This window comes from Lissotriton vulgaris, chromosome 8 (genome assembly GCF_964263255.1).
Source record: "Lissotriton vulgaris chromosome 8, aLisVul1.2, whole genome shotgun sequence".
In the NCBI taxonomy this organism is placed as follows: domain Eukaryota; kingdom Metazoa; phylum Chordata; class Amphibia; order Caudata; family Salamandridae; genus Lissotriton; species Lissotriton vulgaris.
Genome location: NC_141696.1, coordinates 195581893 through 195605084, shown reverse-complemented (window position 1 = coordinate 195605084; position 23192 = coordinate 195581893). Strand labels below are relative to the sequence as shown.

At 43.5% G+C, this 23192-nt stretch overlaps 1 protein-coding gene across 7 annotated transcripts in view; it reads left to right on the top strand.

The window, feature by feature from the left end:
- The window catches only part of PICALM (phosphatidylinositol binding clathrin assembly protein), a 495196-nt gene that overhangs the window by 227163 nt on the left and 244841 nt on the right, over window positions 1-23192 (top strand). For all 7 annotated transcript variants that reach the window (XM_086933969.1, XM_086933970.1, XM_086933967.1 and 4 more), the window contains exon 6: window positions 14445-14556. In XM_086933969.1, coding sequence (XP_086790095.1) covers window positions 14445-14556 — 112 coding nt within the window. The remainder of the gene's footprint in view (window positions 1-14444; window positions 14557-23192) is intronic.

Below are 23192 nucleotides of genomic sequence, written 5' to 3'. Positions count from 1 at the left end.
GGGGTGAGGTACAGGTGTGATTCAAACTTGCCAGTGGGGATGAGATCAAGGAGGGCATCAACAGTAAAGACCTTGTGAGGAGTTCCGCAAAACCAGAGTCTACAATCTTCACAATAACCTAAGGAGAGGGAGTGGACAGGGCTGGTCAGCAATCATATCTCCTGTCCTCTTATCCTCTTCAGGAAGAGGGTTTTTCAGTGCATAGCAGAGCTAGCGCATCACTGGCCCTAGTAACATGTTTAAAACGGCCTCTTTATCATGTACAGAAAGCATCACTTCAAGACCTGCCTGAAAGAGTTCTACAACTAGGGAGCAAATTTGTCTCATACAATGAAGAAATAAAAGGTCTTTGGTTATCCCAAATAGGTGCTTTTTACTGAGCTCACTATTAGACAACAGTATTGATTATACATATAGAGATTAAGCTACACATGTGAACTGAGCTGAAAATATAAGTGTTTGAGATTCTCAAACTCATAAGACAGTTGAACTGGAAGTGCATGGATTACGTTTTTGCCCTCTTTGGAGGTCTTTTGAAGGGGCAAAGATACAAACAACATTCTTGTTGATCATCTCAGACCCAGACAGGGATTTGGTTGGAAGAGCTACTACCACGCTGAAGGAGATAAGGTACAAAGGGAGGTGAGTCTTCTCGACTTGTGTCCGTAACTATCCCGAGGAAGAAGGAGTTCCAAGTCCTGCAGAAATACATAGCCGGCAGGAATATTTATTTGCCTACTGTCGTCACAGTACACTATTGAGGGACAGTATTTATATTCGTGAGGTGGAAGCTGGGACATGCTTTATGCCAAAATGGAACTCTGTGCCTGTGTTGTTTTATATGTCGACTGCTGCCTGCCTGCATCACACCAGTGGGGTTCATCCCTGCATCTGACGCCTGTTCACTATCCATCTGCTTCCCACTCTCCATCCCCTGAGTGTGATGCAGTTGGTATTGAGCATGTCCTCCCCATTGGTATGGTATGGAGGGTGGGCAACACATAAGTAATACCTCCAACTAATACAATGACACAAGCACACCCTTCACCTTCCCACTCCCAACTGGCTAGAATGGAGTACTGGATACATAATCGGGGTTAATGGGCTACTGTTTTATTTTCTTGAACATCTGTAATACAATTATTCAATATAATAAAACTCGACGGATTCAGACAAGTAAATCTTATTTGTGAAACAAGTCCATAAATACCAAAGGTACTGTGTAACCAAAATGTTCAACTGTACGACCATGCTAACTCTTTCAAATATGTAGGCCATCCATTTGTACTTTCTCATACAATGATATGCGGCTTAATTACCCATCAATTTCTAAAGGTAATTATATTCCACTAGATTTACCAACATGGCTGGCAGGGAGGCTCCCTGCTAGGCACAGAGACATTGGGTCTACGTCCTAGCTGTTCCGGTTTTATTGTAAAAAGTACCTCTGTAGTTGGCATCGCTGAGTGTGGCTGTTGTCTTGTTTTACAAATGCGCATTTTCAAAGTAAAGCTACTTTTTGTGATCAGCGTACGGGAGAACATCTGACTTGCAGTTCTTCTGTCGCCATTATGATGTGGCTAATTGTGCAGGAGATAAGTTCTTACAGCTGAAAAAACGAGCAAAATATAGTTATATATATATATATTTATGAGATTTGTACAGTGCTGAGATGCCGCTACAGGCCGCCTGGTGACTCTAAAAATATACAAGGTGGTGAGTTAGTATTAAGTATTTAGTATTCCAGCTATAAGTGAACCAAATGTCATTTCTGTAGTACGAAGAGGAGTTCGTCTTGGATGGGGATTTTAATCTATACATGCTTCAGGTAGGGTGCATGTAAAAAGCAAGGGGGGGGATCAAGTTCGATTTTTGCACTCAAAGCAGTTGAAGAGTCATCTGAACATTTCCTTGGCCTTCCTCAGTCACTGCATTTGTTCTGCCTTTCAGTGCTTGCTACATCATTGTTCGCTTCCGGGTGCATGGCTGGTTTCTCTTTTCTCATCTTGAATTCGTTATTGGGAAGCTGTCGGACCTCTTGATGGTCCAGAGATGGATATCTGTCAGACTCATTTAGCCTTCCGAAGCACTTGTCATTAGATTCTGCCGATGTTTGATTGATTTGGATCCAGTGCTCCTTGTGCACGTGGACTTGAACTGCATTATTTGTGCTTGTGCAGCAAATAGTGTGTTGAACTTTGCTGCAGTAAGTTCCTTCTTCGCTGAGGCTTTCACTTTGACTGGGTATCAACAAATGGAGTTTGTGGTGGGTTTCACGTGACTGCAGTTTCAAACTTAGCCTGGCCACTTCGGTTTTACACTCCCAGGGTTTTTTTTGGCAGGATTATTGTGTCTAAATAGTTCAAGCATGCTGTTAGCAGGGCCCTTGCCTACCCAACTCTATACTTCTCTTTTAAGCGATACAGAATTTTACAGAGTGCTCAAAGTTGGATGTTAGGGCCTTTGTGCACCTCACTGATTTGTGCTGTGAATAAAAGGAGTGGTTTAAAAGCTACAGCCAATGCCTTTGACATTTGTTGCGAAGTGGGGTGTTTCTAGGGAACTGGGCTATACAAAAGGAGAGCGAGATGAAAACTGCAGTTTTGGGCACCAGTACCTATTTGGTTCAGATAGAGGACGGTTCGTTAAGATAGAATGAAACGTGGTCCAATTAGAATGAAACATGATCCAAATGTTTTCCTGATGTTTGCCTGCTGCCCTAGTATAACTTTAAATGACTGTTGTCAGTGTACTCATGTGTGTTTAAAAAAAAATGCAGTCTTCATATAGCTTTAAATATGCTTTAAATTTAAGGATGGAAGATTTCCCCTATCACAGGTAGCCGGGTGTTTAAGGGGGCTTCCGGTCACTCCTTACGAAGAGGTGGAATGTCCTAAGACTCCGGAAAAACTTCCCTTCGGCTTTGTTGTGATAGGGCCAACCCCAATCTTGATTCTTGAAGGGTGCTTGCACCACTAATATCCCCGATCCTTGGGGTCTATTTACAGCATATTTTGTAATCATTGGACCAGACAACACTAAATGATCTACACCCGTGCCCCCCCACTAACCCAAAATAAGTGTATAGGAAAACCATAAATCTATATTTCAGAATTTTATAATAAGTTAACTAGTGTAAGACCCCCGACCAGAACATTTCAACCTATGTCCCAGAACTCCTCTCCACCCAATTATCCCAGATTTCCAAATAATAGTTTTCTTTTGCTTTTGCTTGATCCAATTTTGCTACCCTTTGGATGGAATGTATCCATTCATCTTCAGTCAGAGGACATGCTAAGATCCATTTAATGCACACTTCTCTTTGTGCCAGAAGTATTAGAGTGAAAAACAATGCTCTATGTTTTTTTGTTAAAAAAAACCCCAGTTAGATCCCTTGGCAGAATCCCAAATATTATAGCCACCTTTGGTAATTTTATTTCCAAGCCCATAATGTTTGAAATGGTCTTACCTCTTTTCTACCAAAACAAATATATTACTGGGCAACTACAAAACATATGCATCTCATTTGCTTTTTCTACTCCACATTTTGGACATTTCTTGATTTCTTGACTTCCCATTTTCGATAGTTTCTGGGGTGTCCAGTAAGCTTTATGTACTGTGAAGAGGTGAATTTTTTTAAGGGTTCAGCATTCACATATGACCACAGAAAAGATATAGATACTTGTTCAATTATATCGAGGTCTTCATCCGGCAGGTCTTTCTTCCAAGTCTCATTGACTGCGACCTGCATATATTCTCCGTTTTGGGCTAATAACCAGTACCACTCGGCTACTTCTTTAGGCTTTGTTTTATAGGCGTAAATTTTCGATGCCAGTCCCGAATTCCCTTGTAACTCTTTGCCCACAGATCTTGCCCAACTGGTCAACTGATAATATTTAAACTTCGAAACATAGTCCTCACATACCGCCGAGAAATGGGGACAGGAAATCAGTTTTGCTTAAAAAATCAGTTGTCTCCAGGTAGTGATACCGCACGTGCGAAGGGGGGTTGCAAGAACGTCTTCCAGACATAAGGGTGTTCCAGGGGAATCCTAAACGGGAGCTGCCTCGTTGTAGTATGGAAACTTTAAAAGACGTCTAACATGGTGCCAAAGCTTTATAGCAGAAACAAGCATCTTTAATTTGACCTTCTTAACCCCTTCCCTGCTGGCCCGATTCCGCCCCCGTGCGGTAAACAAACGAATAGGGGCGGGTCATGACGAACCCCAGCCGTCCTCAGCACACGAGCACCGTAGTGCATGACGGCTGGGGTTCGTCACCAGCATGGAAGGGGTTAAAGTATTTTGAGTACCCGAATTTTAATAAGAAACACCCCGCTTGTTGGGAAAACTCTGCTGTAAGGGCCTTATAGAGTGGAGAAAATAATTCACTTTCCAGTAATAGTTGTCGAAAGTTTTTTAAATGGAAAGCGTAGAAGTATAAGAATAGACCAGGGGTTGCTATGCCGCCGTAAGCTTTTTTCTTTCTAAGTTTTTTTAGGGAGATGCTAGGATTTTTGTTTCCCCAAATAAAACTTGAAAAAAGGCCCTGCACCTTTTTAAACCACACTTTTGGAAAATCTAGGGGAATGGAGTTAAACAGAAAGGTGTACTTTGGCAGGATCGACATTTTCAGTAGATTTGATTTACCTAATAGTGAAAGTGGGAGATCCCCCCCTCCCCCCCCCCCCCCCCCCATGATTGCAACAGTGATTTGACTTTTTTAGTGACTTTTTCGAAATTACCAATTTTTTCAATATTATGGACTATTTGGATGCCCGGATATCTGATTTCTTTTTTTAGTATACGTACTACTATAGTTGATGATCCATTTCATTAGTTCAGTTTTTTTTGGTTAATACTGTACCCAGAAACCTTGCCAAAGTTCTCTAATTTAGACCAAATCTCTGGAAGCGATCTTTCTAGATCGCTGGTATAAATTATGAGGTCGTCTGCATATAGCCCAATTTTTTTTACCCAGCCGTTACAGCTGAAAGGGATGATGTTTTGGCTCTCTCTCAAAATACACGCTAGGGGCTCAATGTAGATATTTAAAAGTAAAGGGGACAGGGGACACCCCTGCCTCTTTGTATTGACCTGGTTAGATTCCCATTAATAAGAATTTTGGCAGTAGGATTCTTATAAATAGCTTTGATTGCCAACAATAGATTTTCGCCTAGGTCAAGATGTTGAATTGCTTTAAACAGGAAAGCTCAGTTGACCCGATCAAAAGCTTTGGCAGCAAAGTGTTTGAAAAAGGTTCCAGACTTAAAAAGGTTGATTTTATTGAATATTTTTGCTGTTGAAAACTCAATCAAGAAGCTTATGACTTCTGTCAATCACATTGAATTTTTAAGGACATGCGGTGGCTGATGAAGAGCTTGATTTTATTTAATTTTTTCCCTGCCATTTTGAATTTGTCAAAACTTGCAACTTTTGCGCCATGGAAAAAAAACACAAAGATCAGTGGAAACCTCAGATGACCCGTTCTAGGCCACAAAGGGTGGTAGACCGGTAAACAAAGGTTTGGAAAATCTACTCAAAGGCATGGAAAATTGTACAAAACAAAGTGAGAAAAACACAGTTAGTGGATGGTAAACTTGGGAATTTCCCAAAAATTAATGCACACATCTGCCAATTTGGGTTTGTAAAGGGGCATCATATATCTGAGCTAACAAATTTCAGTGATTTCACACAGACAACATTATAATTGAATAGTTATCTGCTTAACTGGTGCAGCGGTTTAGCGGAGTGGGCAGGGCCGCGTCTGCCAACGACGTGCACAGCACTACGAAGGTAGTGTGCGCGATGGCCGTTGGCCGACAGAAGCACGCAAGGGGTTAAATAAGGCATAATTTTAACCAAGATTGAAGGACAGAAAAAAGTGTAGATGGATAAAGAGAGGCAATGTTTTGTCATTGGGCTACAATAACAAAATACAGTAAAATTGATTAAGTCATCCTGCATGTGGCTGGCTGCAGGGTCTCTTTGGGCGCATGGGTGGTTGGCCACAGTAGGCCAAGCACAACGTATAGCAAGGCTGTGCTTCACAAGGGTTTGACACTTTGTGGGGTGTGGGCCCTTGTGCATGTGTTGAAAAAAGCTCTGAAATTCACTGGAGGACCACAGTTAAGATGTTGGTGTGGTTATGAACAAAACATAAAAATCACTGAAATTGGGTAGTTTTGTTTATTTTTGAAAATCGTAATTTGCCTTCCAATGCACTGCCATTGATCTAACAAATGATGGGAAAGACGACTTCATCTTTGACATCCATGATATCGCTGCTGATTTCCTTTTGCTGTACTAGAGTAAATGTGATGTATATGTAAGGGTGGGTCTCAAGTCCACGTGTGATTTGGGTGCAGGGCCTGGTTAGCCTTAAGTATTTTAGTAATGACGTGGAATTGACCTGCAGGGGACGCATTGAGCATCGAGATGGAGGCAGTTCGGGGGCCTGGAGCGGCGGAGGAGATGCTTGCGCGTCCTGCTCTGACGGAGGTTACAGAGCGACTACTTCAGGAGGCTTTAGTGGGCGGAGAGCCTGCTGGGGGCGGAGAGCCTGCTGGGGGCGGGGCTAAAGTTAAAGTCACAGAGGAGAAGAAAGCGGATGCGAGTCCTCATGAGGAAAGCGGCGGTGGCAGAGGCAGAGCTGGCGATAATGTCACCGACATAGGCACGGTGAGCATTGTGACGCCAGGTATTGGGGGTGAAGGGCACCCGGGCGATGGCAGCGCAGATAGCGCATATAGGGCTAGCAGCGGAATAGAATCAAAAAGGGACAACAATGTAAATGGTATATCTGAAGTCAGTGACAGTGAGAGAAACGGAGACAAAAATAAACAGTCTTCAACAACCACGGATACCTATGAGATAGGCACGCTATCTAAAGCTATGGCCATGGAAACAAATGGGGGCCAGGGAGCGGGCACTGTACAGGGGGATGAGCTATCCTTAAATAATGGGCAGTGTCAGGTTCAGCGGTATTTGCAACACACTTCCACAAAGGAGAAAGAAATATCCAAGCAAATAGGTGCTATGGCTGACGGTTTGAGCAAAAATTTAAAAGAATCTATACTGGTGCCCGAAGCTGTAAAAGTTGCAGAGGGTCAAGATGCATGTGCTGTTGCTGAGACTACTATCAGTGTTGAAGAAGAACTGAATGGCATTAACATAGTTAACCTACAAGTCTCAGAGTCTGGAGCTAAGAAAGTACCATTATCTAATCAAGGAGCAATTCCTAAGAATAAGGATAAGAATAAGGATAAAGACGAAAGCAAGAGTAAAATAAAAACTGTATCTGTCTGAAAGCTCACTGTGCAGCAAGGATAGCGAGGACAGTGACTATAGTGAACTGTTGGAGGAGGAGGAGGAGGAGGACGAGGTTGAGGAGGGGGAGGGGTCGGAATCACTACCGATTTCCTCTGCTGAGCTGGAAGACTCTTCAATGAGTGATCCCCAAGAATCTGAGAATGATTCTCTACGCACAAAAAAAACGAAAGAAGAAAGTAATTTGAAATTTAAAACTAAAGGTAAAACCCATAAGGTCGGGGGTAAATCTCGAGGAAGAATTCCAGTAAGCAATAACAAGAGTAAGAGTAAGAGCAGGAGTAAGAAGGGAATGATGCCGCAAAAAGAAAAATCTAACATACTTGAGGAGGCCGAAGTTGACCCGCATAAGGATAAATTTGACATCTTACTTGCTACAATGAAACAAATACAAATAGAAGCACGACAGGAAAGCCAAAGAGCCAAACGGGCTAATAAAAAAATACAGAAATCTCTCCATAACTTACAGGACATGTATTCTGAAGTAACAGGTAGACTCTCAGAGGTAGAACAGAGAACTGGCAAAATGGAGGATGAGTTGGCAGAGATTCAGGAATTCAGGCAGACCCAGGGGAAAACTGAATCTGACATATTATGGAAGCTGGAAGATTTTGAAAATCGCCAGAGGAGAAATAATATAAGACTGTTAGGAGTGGAAAAAGGCAAAGAAGGGGGAGACACAAGAGCCTTCGTTGTAGAACTGTTGAAAGGTGCGTTCCCAGAGATGGGTGTATGGGACTGGGATAAGGAAGTGCAACGAGCGCACCGTTTCCCCCTCGTACAGAAAAAAGGTAATGCGGGAGCAAGATCGAGGGCAATTCTTGTTTATGTAGGAAACTATTTGCTAAGGGAGGAAGTGATAATGAAAGCTAAACCTACGAAGAAACGTACATATAAAGATATCACTTTCTTTGCCCGTCCTGACTTTTGTCATACAACAGTCGAGAGAAGATGGCGGTTGCGGCAACTTATAGTCCCATTTCAGAACTTAGGCTGTGAAGTCTATCTGCTGTTTCCTTCTCGCCTTAAAGTGGGCCTCAATGGGCAGTTTAGAATCTTTTTTTCCGAAATTGTTGCCCAAGAATACTTGACGTATCTTCGAGAAGAAAGAAGACATAGGGATCGAAATGGACAGTCGGATCGCACAGAGAGTATAAAACAAGTGGCTTCTATCACAAAGATAACTGAGCCTTCCTCGTCCTGTCCCCCTTTTTTTTTTTTTTGAGCAAATGTCATTATATTCTCAATGCGTTGTAGCATGGAGAGTGGCTGGGGGAGACTCCCCTGGGAGGGCGCGGCTGTCACATATAGGTCAGGATTGACCTATTTGCCAGTAAGGGAAAGGGTGGGGAGGGAGGGGAAAGAGAAGGGGGTGCGGGGCGGGAAGCACAGGGGGAACAGGGCACGGCACGAAAAAAAATAAAAGAGAGATGGAGCTTAAAAAAAACATTTTCTAGTCAAAGGGAACAGGTGGGGTTGAGAAAAAGTAAAGGATGCAATGGAATAAGCAACGCAAAGCTAGTGATAATGAAACCTTGGATCACTAAATGGTTAATTTACAGAAGAGAGAGTAGGAGGGAAAGGAGATTTGAGAATGAGGATAATGGGGGTTAGAGTTGTAACTTGGAATGTCTGTGGGCTAAATGATCCCCAAAAAAGAGCGAAAATAGCATTAATGTTGAAACAAATGAATTTGGATTTCGTATACATTCAGGAAACTCACATTATGACATCACAAGCTTATGCTCTGTCGCAGTTAGGATTTAAGGTGCTAGTTCACTCAAGTCAAGGGGTTAAAAAAAGAGGGGTAGCTATTTTAGCTAGGAATAATAATATTCTAACCAGAAAGAAAGCACAAGATAAATGGGGAAGATGGGCTATGGTCGAGTGTTTTATTGATGGAGAGTGGGTAACATTGGTAAATGTATATGGTTCAACAGAGGACGACCCTGATATCTTTCAATTTCTAGATGTCGAATTTGCAACATGGGCACCAAAAATTATTCTGGGAGGCGACTTCAATATTAATGGAGCAGATGGATTAGGACTGGGTTCTTTTGGAAAGTATAACGGCAGGAAAAAAAAAGTATTTCAGGCACTGCACAGCCTGGTGCTAAACAATGCTCTCTCAGATGTATGGGGGAAAAAGAGAATGGATAATAAAGGTTATACATACTATTCTGCTCCGCATCAAACATGTGCAAGATTAGATTACTTTTTTATTTCAAGTACTAATATTTTTAATGCAAAAATTGAAAGGCTGCCACGGATTCTTAGCGACCATAACCCTCTAGTACTCACTATAATAACAAAAATAAGTACTAGACAGCAAACGAACTGGACTTTTGAAAGAGAGTTATTGAAAGATGAAAAGTATATAGAACACATGAATAAATGGATTATTGATTTTTTTTCCTTTAATAAAGATACAGCCGAAATGGGAGTGGTTTGGGATACTTTTAAAGCCGGAGTAAGAGGGGAAACGAAGAGTTATAATTCTTATAAAAGGAAACAAACCCAGTTGAGGAACTCAGAATTAGCCCTGAAGGTTTCGATGGCAGAAGAAAGATTAGAAAATAGCGTGGTGTCGGGGCGGGATTTGGAAAAAGCTTGGGTAGAGCTAGTCAAAGCTAAAGGTGAGGCAGAGGGTGAAATTGCTAGTAAAGCAGCAAAACTCTATAATACCAAAAGAGAGAAGTGCTATGAGTTGAGCGAGTCGGTTGGTAGGATACTGGCTACACGAACAAGGCAACAAGAAGCTGTAGGTATAGTGAGAGAAATCAGGGATACTTCAGGAACGGTTCATTCGGAGTCGGATAAAATAAGAGAAGTCTTTAGGATATTTTACGAGAAGGTATACGACGATGAACTACAGGGTCGTGATCCTCTAAAAGATAAGGATGAAATGATGGAGTATCTCCGAGAGACCCCAATAGATTTAATAGAGGAAGAGGAAGCAGAAGGGTTAGAGGGAGAGCTGCAGTTAGAAGAAATTAAGGAGGCAATATGGAACCTACCTTCTGGTAAAGCAGCAGGCCCTGATCAGGTTCCTATAGAATTCTACAAAGTTTTTTGGGATTGTCTGAAAGAAGAAATTATAAGGGTGATGCAAGGGGCACAGCTGGGCGAAACACCACCTAAATCATGGGGGGGCGCAGAGGTGGTTGTAATATTAAAAAAAGGTAAAAATCCAGAAGAACCAGGTTCGTATAGACCTATAACTCTACTCAATGCAGACGTAAAAATCTTTTCTAAAGCATTGGCATCAAGGTTGGCAAAAGTCATAGATAAAATTGTTAGTAGTTGCCAACACGGTTTTATACCAGGGAGAGGAACAACACACCACATACGGAAAGCAATAACGCTATTTGATGTTTCGTCAGTCACCGGAGACCCGATTGCAGTGATGTTACTTGATGCAGAAAAAGCATTTGATCGGGTCTCCTGGGTCTACCTTTGGTATGCTTTAGCTAGAACAGGAATTAAACAAGGCTTCATCAAAGCTCTACAAACTCTCTACTTAGAACCAGTAGCGACTCTACGTGTGAATGGCGAAAACACAGGTCAATTTCATATAAAAAGAGGGACTAGACAGGGGTGCCCTTGCTCACCTTTATTGTTCGCTATATACTTGGACCCACTCATACGTAGAATAGAGGCATCTGAGTTGATAATTCCGGTAACAACAATCATCGGGCAGTGTAAAATCTTAGCCTATGCAGATGACATTGCTGTTATCTCTCCAAACCCATCTGAAACCATAGAACATCTTGAACTTGAGGCATTGAAATTTGGAAAGATATCGGGATACAAACTAAATACATCAAAAACACAGATAATAAAAAATTCATATACCCCATGTTTAGATAATCGTGTGGTACAAGAAGGCATGTATTTAGGGGTTATCATAACATCAGATCTGGAAATCTTAGTGGAAAGGAATATCACCCCTTTAATCAAGAAAGTGGAGAAAGATCTGGATAGATGGGATAATTTGCATCTGTCAATAGTGGGAAGGTCGAACATAGTAAAAATGATTATTCTCCCGAAATTTTTGTATCTATTTAGGGCAATACCGCTATTTTTTGATAGTAAAATATTTAAAAAACTTGAGAGTATACTAAATAGATTCATTTGGGCAAAAGGGAAAACGAGAAGGGCCCTTAGATATGACACTGCCGAGAGAAAGGGGAGGCTGGGGAGTCCCAGATTTAAAATCTTATTATTTGGCGGCGGCTTTACAGAACATGACTGGTTTAATGGGAGGTGAACAGTGCCGTGGAGCAGAGGAGTGGAGTAAATTTGGTTCATTAGCAATCTATGGATTAACTTTGGGAACGGAAGTGAAGGATGTTCTCCTGAAATTTACAGAGGCTAGTTATTATAAGAAGACAAAGTTTAAGACAATAATAGCAGCATTTGAAATTTGGAAAAATTTTGCGAAAAAAATTGGTCTAGGAAAATATAATTCATATACAAGATTGTTACACAATCAAACCCTCCCACGAGATATCTTCTCGGGACCTATAATTGTAGAGTGGGAAAACAGGGGAATAAGAACTATTGGAGATATAAAGGGGGATCAGGGTGTTCTCCAATTTAAAGATCTACAAGACCGATTTAATATAGAAACTAGACAATTTTTCAAATATCTCCAAGTTAGGAGTTTTCTCTTGAAAAAAAAAAGGTGGCGCTCTGGGATTTAGGCGTAACGCTATTATGGAAATTATTCAAAGGGGGCAGGACTGCACGATTAAAAGATTATATGCTGAATTGATTAAAGCAAAACAAGATGATCACCAAAAATGGAGTGAAAAATTGAAGGATAATCTCAAAATCAGCTCTGAAAGCTTTGGTATCTCCCTAGAAAAGGGGAATGCATTATTATGTTCAGCACCATTACAAGCTCAACACTATAAAACACTCTATCATTTGTATTATACACCGGCTAAAATAGCACAATGGGGAGGTTTAGTGGGTATCACGTGCTATAGGTGTGGAAGCTCGGATGCTGATTTGCAACATGTATTTGCGCTATGCCCCCGGTTAGATTTATTGAAAAAAGAAATCGAATGCTTTATAAACAAAATCCTAGAAAGTGAAATAGTATTAACCCCTGGAACTATCTTACTAGGAGTTAATGTTGAAGATGTACGGCCTTTTCGTGGGAGGGAATTCCTGTTTGTTGCTATGTCTATCATGAGATTATGTATAGCCTCTGCATGGATAGATCCTGTACCACCTACTTTTCACAAATGGTTGGCTAAGTTACTAATAATGTATAAAATGGAGAAAGAGATATATGCAAGGAAGGGAAAAAGAGGAAGGAAATTGGGTAATGTAATATGGGACCCCATAACACGATGGAAGGAGGAATAACTGTGGGAAATGTAGGTTTGTTTAAAGATAAGGAATAACAACTCGGTGCAATTATAATATTCATAGCACACAATATGAAAGTACACTATGCCCCAACCTCTATAGTATTTTTGTGTTATAATTTGTTTGCTGTAATATGTACCTCGCCTGTTGATGACTTATTGATTGGTTTTTACATTGGTCTATGAATGTTATGTATTTTTTTTTTTTCCATCGCTCTTTCTGTATTAATGATGCCGTGCCTTGTATATAATTGCAAAATACTTTAATAAAAAAAAAATAAAAAAAAAAGGAATTGACCTGTGAGTGAGTGAGTTGATTTTATAAAGTGCGCATTACCCGAAGGTGTCTTAGCGCTGAGCGGATCAGAGACGGAAAGGGGCGAAAATAAGTCAACAAACACTAGCACTCAGTTGATGGAAACAGCCAGGTCCTTAGCTGCATTCTAAACAGCTGCAGGCTGTGATGGGAGCGGCGGGCCAGAGGGAGGGAATTCCATAACTTTCCCCCCGGAATGTCAAAGTCCTCCCTCCCCATTTCACTCGCTTAATTATCGGAATCTGAACCTTATGCTCCATGCTGGATCTAATTGTTCTATCGGGTGTATACCATGTGAATAGCTCTTGAAAATAGATAGGGCCAGTTCCATGAAGTGCATTATGCATTGGGCACAATCTTTTTGAAGAAATTCTCCTCTCCACTGGTAGCCAATGAAGGCCAAGCAGTAAATGTGACACCGGTTTAAACTTGGGGATGTTCAAGAGTGTTCTGGCCACCGCATTTTGGAGAGACTGCAATTTTTTTATCAAGTATTTCGGGATACCTAGATAAAGTACATTGCAGTAGTCTAGCTTCGACCCAACGAGGGCCAACATTACGGTCTTCTGAAGTTCTATTGGAATAAATAGGAGTATTTTTTTTAGAATCCGTAACAGAAAATAGCCCCCGAAGGTCACTGCAGTAACCTGAGCACTGAAGCATAGCGTGGTGTCAAGGATGACTCCCAGATTTTTAGCCTTCAGAACTGGCTTTGGTAGATCCGCCAACTCCTGGGGCCACCAAGATGCGTTCAAGAAGTAGTAATAAATAGATACAGTAGTAATAAATGTATAAATGTTCTTTGGTGCACTTGCTCTAAATCATGTGTTACTGGGATACATTCATGTTTACTGACCTAGCACCCATATTTATAATATTAGTTGTGTCCTCCCATGCTCTTCCTTTAATGAAGGAATCCTCCCCGGATCCCTTATTTTTTCTGAAATGTTTTATGAGACAACTTTCTGGTGTATACTAGCCTCATACATAACTTATATATATGTTGGTGTGTGTGTGTGTAGTTTATGCACAATATGTAGTGTCTGTGTCTTTGTGTCTGTGTCTGTGTCTGTGTGACTGTGTGACTTAGTGCCCTTTTTCACACTTTCTGCACTATTAATGATCGGGCAATTTGAGTGCAAGATAGGTGCCCAAATTAATATGAATAGTTCATGCCTGAAAGTGTCTGACAGGCAAAAGGTGAGTACTGTTTGGTGGTCGCCTAATCTGCAGCGCACTTATGGGAATTACCGGTTTGTGAATCCAACCGAAGTTTGAATTACACCTGGATATAGGTTAGCGATTCTGCACAAGTATGCATGAGTCTAGATTTTTTTTAATATTTAATTTGATGGAATAAAATTAATTTAAATTGCAAAGACGCCACTGTATGATAATGGAATCCATTTCTGTTTTCCAGGTTAATGCCAATGAACTTACAAATGGTGTAATTAATGCTGCCTTTATGCTCCTTTTTAAAGATGCTATTAGACTGTTCGCAGCATATAATGAAGGAATAATAAACTTGTTAGGTAAGTCTAAACCGTTTTACTAATTTGTTTCTTAAATACCACGTATTCCCTGAATGAGAAATGGATCTTTTCCTTCACTTTCTTGATTTCGAATATTGTTGGTGTTGATATTTACGCAAATATTTTCTCCCACATTGATCATAATAGATCCGCCGTATCATATGTATTCTGTATTTAAAGTGAAGAACAATAGCAAAAATAACAGAATAGACTGTGCCCACACGTAACATCATCAGGACCCACCACACCTCCATTTATTTTCTCCCCAGCGAAAATGTACCTTGGTTCCCACTTTGTTTCTCTGACTGTTTCACTGTCCTGAAATCTCAGATTATGAGAGCAAGCTCCAGTAATAGTCTTTCTGGCTGTGCTCACACTTCTCAGTCATACTGGGGCTGTATCACACTTGCCCTTCGCAAGTTCATTTGCATGCGAAATTCACAAGCAGATTACGCATGACAGTCATATACCAGCTGCAAGGTTACAAACCACCACCCTCGGATGAAATGCTGGAACTGGCATTGTTCCTACATGACTGAGAACTAGCCAAGCTGTTGACCTACTCACCAAAACATCCAACTGGGCAATGATTTGACTCGACACTTAAGGCTCAAGCCCCCTGTTTTCAAGACAGAAGTAGGAAGCAAAGTCATAGACATTTCATTTCTGGTATTAAACGTTTCGGGTAGGCAATCAACGCTACACAGGAAAAGATGCAAGCAAACTGACATTTTATTCATTCAATCATACAAATGCAATGCTTTGGCAGCTTTGGATCACATTTTATTGAGTATGTTCAAAGCCCCAGGCCTTTTAAAGCCATACATGGACAGCAAGGACCATTCAACCGAATATCTGATGTAACAATGCGATCAAAATGATCGCGGTATGTTACATCACAGTTTTTACAACGACTTGCGCTGGAGGGCGCCTGACAGGAATAGTAAGATTTACTATTCCAACACCAGTCTACGTACAGTAGGGAAGGTGTTGGAATAGTAAATCTTACTATTCCTTAGGTTATAGCGCAATCCACTACTTGTGTTGTAACGGCTGCGTTGGAACTGCATCGCAGTGTTCTCACCGCTATGTGAAGGATGTTTCCCCATTCAACCCAAACATGCATTAAACGGTTCAGGCAGGAGGATGGAAGCATGTACCCCAAAGAACATAGATGAAAGCAGTTTTATTCTAAACTTTCTCTCACCACCCAGAGCGCTTACATCAGAAACACTTATTTATAGTTATTGCACAATGAAATTGGTATAGGCATGCTCCTTGCAGCATGACCATGCCTTGAGGACTAGGCCCTCATTGGGAGGGGTTGGTTTAGGCTGACATGGGTTGTATGGGAGGTGGTGCTTGGTTGTTTGTAGTTTCCTGCTGTTCTCTCTCCCTCGGCCTCCAGACCCTTGGACAATCAGAGTCATAGCACCCATGGGCTCTTCCATATCAATCTTCACTATAATTTCTTCAAGAAGTTGGCGGCTTTGGTTTGGAACTGTCCCTCAAATAAGTCTGTCCGATAAGGATCTGGAAATGTATAACTCATGTATGTTGCTACCTTGGCTGCTTTACCCGGGACTTTAACAGTTTCAGTGATTCCATGCAGTGGTTGCTCATGATCAGTTTATTGAATGCAATGACCTCAGGAACCCAATGCCTGATGTGCTGAGAGATATGCCCTACCTTGATCCAACCTGATGCAGTCTTCGAAGAAGGAATCTGTGCTTTTCCTGGCAGTAAAGCTTCCTTCACGTTATTCCACTGGCTGGCAATGCAGATATTACATGCATTGTGACAATTTTTGACATTTAATTTACGATTAGCTTGATATTCATGTATGAGCTCTCATACTAACTGACCCTTCTTTTTTACATTTGGGTTCTAATTTTCTACCTGTGCCCCTTGCAGTGTCAGGTGCATGTATTTTTTTCCTGTGTAGCCTGAAGAGTGCGATGCACACCCAATTTTCTCCCATGCCTTTATCCAGTCTGTACCCAGTTGGATTGCCACGGTTGATCCCTGTTCTGAATTACCTTGCAATTTGTCATTTTGTCCAATGGAGATTTATCACAAATTCCCCACAGTTCCTTCTTCTTTCCTAACTCTGCTACCAAAAGCATATTCTGAACTTGCTGGACAATCATAACCAAGTCTGCTGGTGACTGTGGTCAATATGAGTGATAAAACAGTCCAAATAGGTTTGTCAACTGATAGATGACTGCTCTAAATCTGATACCAGCTTCCAGCCAGCTTTAAATTATTCCTTTCTCTTTAAGATTGTTTCGTCCACCCTCCTGGATTGTCACATCCCCGATATAGATGGTTAGTCCTCTTACTTGTCTATAAGCATGATGCCTGTGATGAATTCCTCTAAGGAGTTTTGCCTAACTTCGTTATATGTTGCGTACATTTTCCTTCCTCGCTCTCCCATGTGTTGTTGCATGTCCCCAGTGCCAGTTTCTGGCAACGGCTCCTAAGTGCTCAATGGAATAAATATGCAAGTGGGCCCTTCTCCAGAAGGACTAGGAGCCGACAGCTGGAGCCGATGTTTTAAGGGCCAGGAAGCACCGAGCCTATCTAGCTTGAATGCAGCCCGCAGCCCTGGTGCTTGATTTGAAAAAGAATGACTGCTGGTGCCTAAAGTTCTGCTCAGAACCCTGTGGCCGGTGCAATTAAATGTAGGTGCGTCTAATACCATGGCTGGTCAGTCATAAATCCACCTGATGACTCTTAAATCCATCACTATACTCTCCCTGCCCCTTTATGTCACCGTTGCAAGTTCCTAATTTCCACATTTGTGACGGTTTCCGTATATCTCACCCTCCTTCTTTACTCTTTGTGTGTTTCCCTCTCTTGCTCTCTGCAAATTAATGATGTGGAAAAATAAGTGCCAGTCCCCCAAAATGAGGGCCAGTGAACCCCACCAGATCAAATTAGGCACTGCAACAGCCCACCTGAGCTTTGAGATGAAGCAAGAAAAAGGCAGATAAGGGAGAAAGGAGGAGGAAGAAAAAAATAGGAAAACAGTAGTTAAAGTAAGGAAAGGGGTATCCAACTAGAAGAGTGAGCTAAAGAGACTGAGTCTATGGTGGTGGAAATAAAAGGCCTGAAGTGGAATCTGGAATAGCATTTCTTGGTATTCGGAACCCAGCAATTCAGCAGTACCGTGGAGGACTCCCAAGGAAAACATAGACCCCCTGCACTGATTTTTAATTTTTTTTATAAATGAAGCACATAATGACACATGCAGTCTGGCTCCACGTGTTTTACTGGTCAGACGTGAGCACAGGAAAAGGCTGCATTCCAAACACATACATGTATTGTACAAGTTCTTTTTTTGTATAATTGTTTAATTGCGGATTCGATTTATTGTGAGTGGTAAAGTGTGCATTTATTTTTAAATATGCGCAGTGGTTGATTTTCCTCAATTGGTAGTGATGTGACATGTATATTATGAAAGCAACTTTTAAACTAGTAATGACAGAAACAAATGGTCCTTTTAATGTACTCTAAAAAACATATTATTTTATACTAATAAGGGAGAAGCCTACTTGTGTACGAACATGTTAGAATTGTGTTTGAATATCAGCGAAGATCAATCAATCAGGGATTTATATAGCGCACTAATCACCCGTGAGAGCCTCAAGGCGCTGGGGGGAGGGGTTTCGGGCAGCTCTGAGGCCATCCATCCGAAGAGCCAGGTCTTTTGGACCTTTCGGAATGCTTGCCGTGTCGAGCTTCATCTGAAGCTGAGGGGGAGTTCGTTCCAGGTCTTGGCTGCGAAGTAGGAGAAGGATCTGCCTCCCATTCTGGCACTGCAGATGCATGGGTTGTCGGCAAAGGCTGGGTTGGCAGAGCTGAGGTTTCTCTTAGGGGCGTGGAAGTAGATTCTTTCATTGAGGTATTGGGGACTGGTGTTGTGGAGGGCTTTGTAGGCTTGTGTGAGCAGCTCACTCTTTTTTTTGACGGGGAGCCAGTGGAGGTCTCGGAGGTGCTGGGTGATGTGGTTGTGTCATTGGATGCTGAGGACGAGTCTGGCTGTGGAGTTATGGACGGTCTGGAGTTTGTGAAGTAGAGATTTGTTTATTCCTGCGTAGAGGGCGTTCCCATAGTCCAGCCTGCTGGTGATGAGTGCGTGGATGACCATCTTTCTGGATCTGGGGGGATCCATTTGAAGGTCTTGCGGAGGGTGTTGAAGAGCATATGGAGTAAATTGTTTGATCTGTCGGTTCATGGTGAGGGAGGAGTCTAGTATGATGCCGAGGTTGCGGCCGTGGTCTGTGGGGGTGGGAGGGTTTCTCAGGGCTGGGGGCCACCAGGTGTCGGTCCACCGGGAGGGGGGACGAGGACTTCTGTTTTCTCGAAGTTGAGCTTCAGGCAGCTGCTGGTCATCCAGGATGCGATGTCCCCCATTCCTTCCTGGAAACTCTGCCAGGTGGTGTCGGGTTCCTTGGGGATGGAGAGGATGAGCTGGATGTCATCGGCATAGGATACTATACTTAGTCCATGTTTTCTGATGATGGTTGGGAGGGAGGCCATGTAGATATTGAAGAGCTTGGAGCTGAGGGAGGATCCTTGGGTTGCTCTGCATCGGATCTCTGTGGGTTTGGGGAGGAAGGACGGGAGTCTTATTCTTTGTGTTCCTGAGAGGAAGGAGCGGATCCAATCTAAAGCGGTTCCCTGTATGCCGGTGTCGTGGAGTCTGGCGGATAGTGTGCGGTGGGAGACGGTGTCGAAAGCTGCTGAGATGTCTAGTAGGATAAGGGTTGCATTGTGGCCTTGATTGAGGAGTGCACAGATGTTGTCTGTGACTGCTAGGAGGGTGGTCTCTGTGCTGTGGTTGCTGTGGAATTCGGATTGGGATGAGTCGAGGATGTTGTTGGATTCTATGAAGTGTGTTTACTGGGTGTTGATGATTTTCTCAGTGACTTTGGCGGTGAAGGGGAAGAGAGAGATGTAGTTCTTGAGGTCCATCTCGTCTGCGGACGGCATCTTGAAGAGAGGTTTGACTTCGAGGCATTTCCAGTCATCGGGAAATGTGCTTGTTTCGAGGGTGCAGTTCATTGTCCGTTGTAGGTCCGGAGCGATGATGGAAACGGCTCTGTGGAAGATGTGCGGCTGACAAGGGTTAATGGGTGCTCTGGAGTGGATGCTCTTCATAGTCTTTGTGGTGTCTTCTGTGGTGACAGGGGTCCAGATGAGCAGGTTCGACTGTATGGCGTCGCTGGTGGATGTTGTTGGGTCGGTGCTTTGATCTTGGTCACCTAAGTTGTCGTAGAGTGTCCTGATCTTGTGGTGGAAGAAGGAGCTGAGTTTGTTGCAGAGGTCCTGGGAGGGAGGTGACGTAGGAGGTTTCTCTGTGGGTTCTGGTGAATTCTTGAATGATGTTGAAGAGTTCCTTGGAGTTGTGGGAGTTGGAGAGGATGCTGTCCTGAATGAAGGTTCTCTTCGTAGCTCTTATGAGTTGGTGGCGTGCTGTCATGGCGGCCCTGTAGGCGGTGCGTGCTTCTGGCGTTTTGCTATTCCTCCATTCTTTCTCTAGTCGTCGGCATGAGAGCTTGTATTTTTATAGGTCCGCAGTGAACCAGTTGGCTTTTGTGTTGTGTTGTCTACTGGAGGTCTGGGGGGGCAAGTGTGTTTGCGCCGTCGACGATCCATTGGTGGAGGTCGTTTGCTGCATAGTTGGCGTCGTTCATAGTGGGGGGAGGAGTGCGGCTGAGGGCGGAGGTGAGGTGTTCTTCAGTGATCTTGCTCCAGTTTCTGCGCGGGGCATGGCATTGGCTTGTGTGCGGTAGGTTTCGAGAAGAAGTGGATGCAGTGATGGTCCATACAGAGAGGTCCCTGGTGTGACTGAAGCGAATGTTGTTTCCTCCGGCGAGGACTGGGTCAAGGGTGTGTCCTGCCGGTTGGGTGGGAGTGGTGATGAGTTGCTTCAGTCCAATGTTGGTGAAGTTTTCTTAGGAAGTTGGTGAACTTGTTGTCGCTGAGGTTGTCAAGGTAGAAATTCAGGTCTCTGAGCAGTGCGTAGTCTGTAGAGGCGAGGGCGTGGAGTGCGATAAAGTCTGTGATGGTGCTTGTGATCCGGGAGTGGTGTCCTGGAGGTCTGTAGGGGAGGGTTCTGCGAAGAGTCGTTCTGGGTTTGGGCTGGATCTGGAAATGGATGTGTTCCATGGGGGGTGAGGCATCGTTCGAGATGGAGGTTGTCAGTCCGAGGAAGTTTTTGTGGACAATGTGTGGTCTCCTCCAGGGTGGTTAGGCAGGTCTTTCCTCCGGATCTTGAACCCATCAGTGATGGTGGTTGCACTGTCTAGAGCGGAGCTGGCATTGGTCCAGGTCTCTGTGAGGAAGGCGACGTCGGGTGCGAGAGTGCTGAGGATATCCCAGATTTCTACTGAGCATCTGTTTAAGGAGCGTACGTTGAGGAGGATGCAGCTGAGGGGTTTGGGTGCACTGCCATCCGGTGGGTAGGTGGTGGCTGTCTGGGTCCGGATGTGGGATTAAGGTGTCTGCAGGAGAACGCGCCTTGGGAGCTAACAGTTGTTGTTGCGCCCAGGGTTGAGTGCGTGGAGAGTGCTGGAGTCGTAGCAGGGGGTGTCGGAGGATCAGGATCCCTGGCGCTGGCCACGGACGGGCACATATGGGCTTGAGTTTGGCGATCCAGAGGCACGGCTGCACATCGGCCACCCGAGTAGGGGTCAGGGAGGGAGAGCAGCTGGGAGGTGAGAACACACAGTGGAAGAGGCCGCAGGGCAGCAATGGCGAGGAAGGCAAAAAAGGCAAACAATGAAAACAGAAGACAGAGAAGGCAGAAAACTGCAAAATTAGGCAAAAGGGCACAAATAGACAAAAAGGAAAAATAGACAGAAAAAGACAGTAAAGGCAGCCAGCGCGGACCAGCAGAAGAGCAAGGCTCTCCCACTGGACCACCAGGGATGAGGCGTAGGTAGGAGCCTCGGGGTGGAGGAGGGCCTCGAACACCTACCTGGAACCAGAAAGGCTCAGGGGCAGAGACTCAAGGACGGAGCTGCTCGAGGGGAGAGCAGTTACCTGACCAGAAGGAATTAGAAAGTTTGAGATAGGGGCAGATAATTAGCATATATTTTAAATTTGTTTGTGTTTAAATATTTTCTGTTGCTGGCAAGATTGATGTAACCAGCCCTGCCAAGTAACATGCATCAGGTGTGACACGAACGCATTTCAGTGTGGTGGTCCGCATCACCGCACTGAAATGCAAAGTCGCGCATTTGTAGCGCCTCCTGGGCTGTGAAGCACCCAGAACGCTGGCTGCTAACCCACCATTTTTAATGTGATAGTGCAGAGTGGAAACCTCGCTGTATGCTGTTGGTGCCAAGGGTCTATTTGGTTACCTGATGATATTTGCTTAACTATATATGGCAGACAGACTTGTCACAGACAGTTGCAGATTCGTACATTTTATTTAGGCAACTGGATCAGTAAAAATCTTAAATAAAAGAAACATCAGAGGATGCTGAGCCGTAGGGCAAGACCCACAGTAGGCTTTTAGTAAACCAGTTTGTAATGTGCCTGTTTCACTGAGACAACAGCAAAGAAACCGGAGTGCTCACAACATTTTGTAATATACTTTTTACAGTTTTATCTAGTGCAAACATGACCCAAAGTTATTGAAACGCTTTGCAGGAGCATCTTTTACAATACACAAGGACACATTCATTCTTTTAAGCACAGGGAAATTTAAGTGATTTGCCCTGAATCGCAGGATGCTGAGCAGACGGCGAGAATTGAACCTGGTTCTCCAGCTTCCAAGTTAGCAGCTCATGCCATTACTGCACATCCTCGCCCCTAGACCAGATATCAGGAAAAGGGGTCCTGCTAAATATACTTTCTGACAAAATTGAGAAATTGGTGATTCTGTGGCGTATGGCCAGCTGTCACCAGTAGGAGGCCATCCACAGTTTTCCAAGAAGACCTAGGAGACATCTACATCAGACACATATGTGATATAGGTGATTCAAGGGGATATATACCTTTCTTCTGTAGCAGCATCAAGAGTCATTCCATTGTTCACGTAATTTGCTTTTCAAGAAGATCGCCTTCCAGAGATTCAGAAGCAGCTGCATAAGAAAGCATTTATATTTATTCTATGTTAGAAGTGAGGACATAGGGCATATTTCATAATATTTATTATATCAGGCTTGTGGACTGTGCTCTAGGGTATTGAAGCGCTTTAAAAAAGCACCCGCGACTTTAATCAAGGTCAGGCTCATTGTCCCTAATTCACAGGCAAATAAAGTGTTTTTGCCCAGGATCACATGATGTTGAGCCAATGCCGAGACTTGAACCTGGGTCCTCAGGAGTCAGCAGCTCTGGCAGTAATTCCATATCCTCTCTTCCTCGATCCATCCAACTTTCCCACTCGTATTGGGGGGGAAAGGAGTAAGCCTTTAAAAAAAAGCCAGTTTTAACCCCTCCCATGCTTGTGACGGAACCGTTCCGTCACGAGCCTCGGGTGGGCTGTGCTGATGACGGAACGGTTCCGTCACGGCCCTCTCGCCGCGCCTGCGCGGCACGAATTCCGCGCCTGCGCTAACGTTCTCTAGCGCGGGCTGGGCCGTGACGGAACCGTTTCGTCACAAGCACAGCTCACCCGC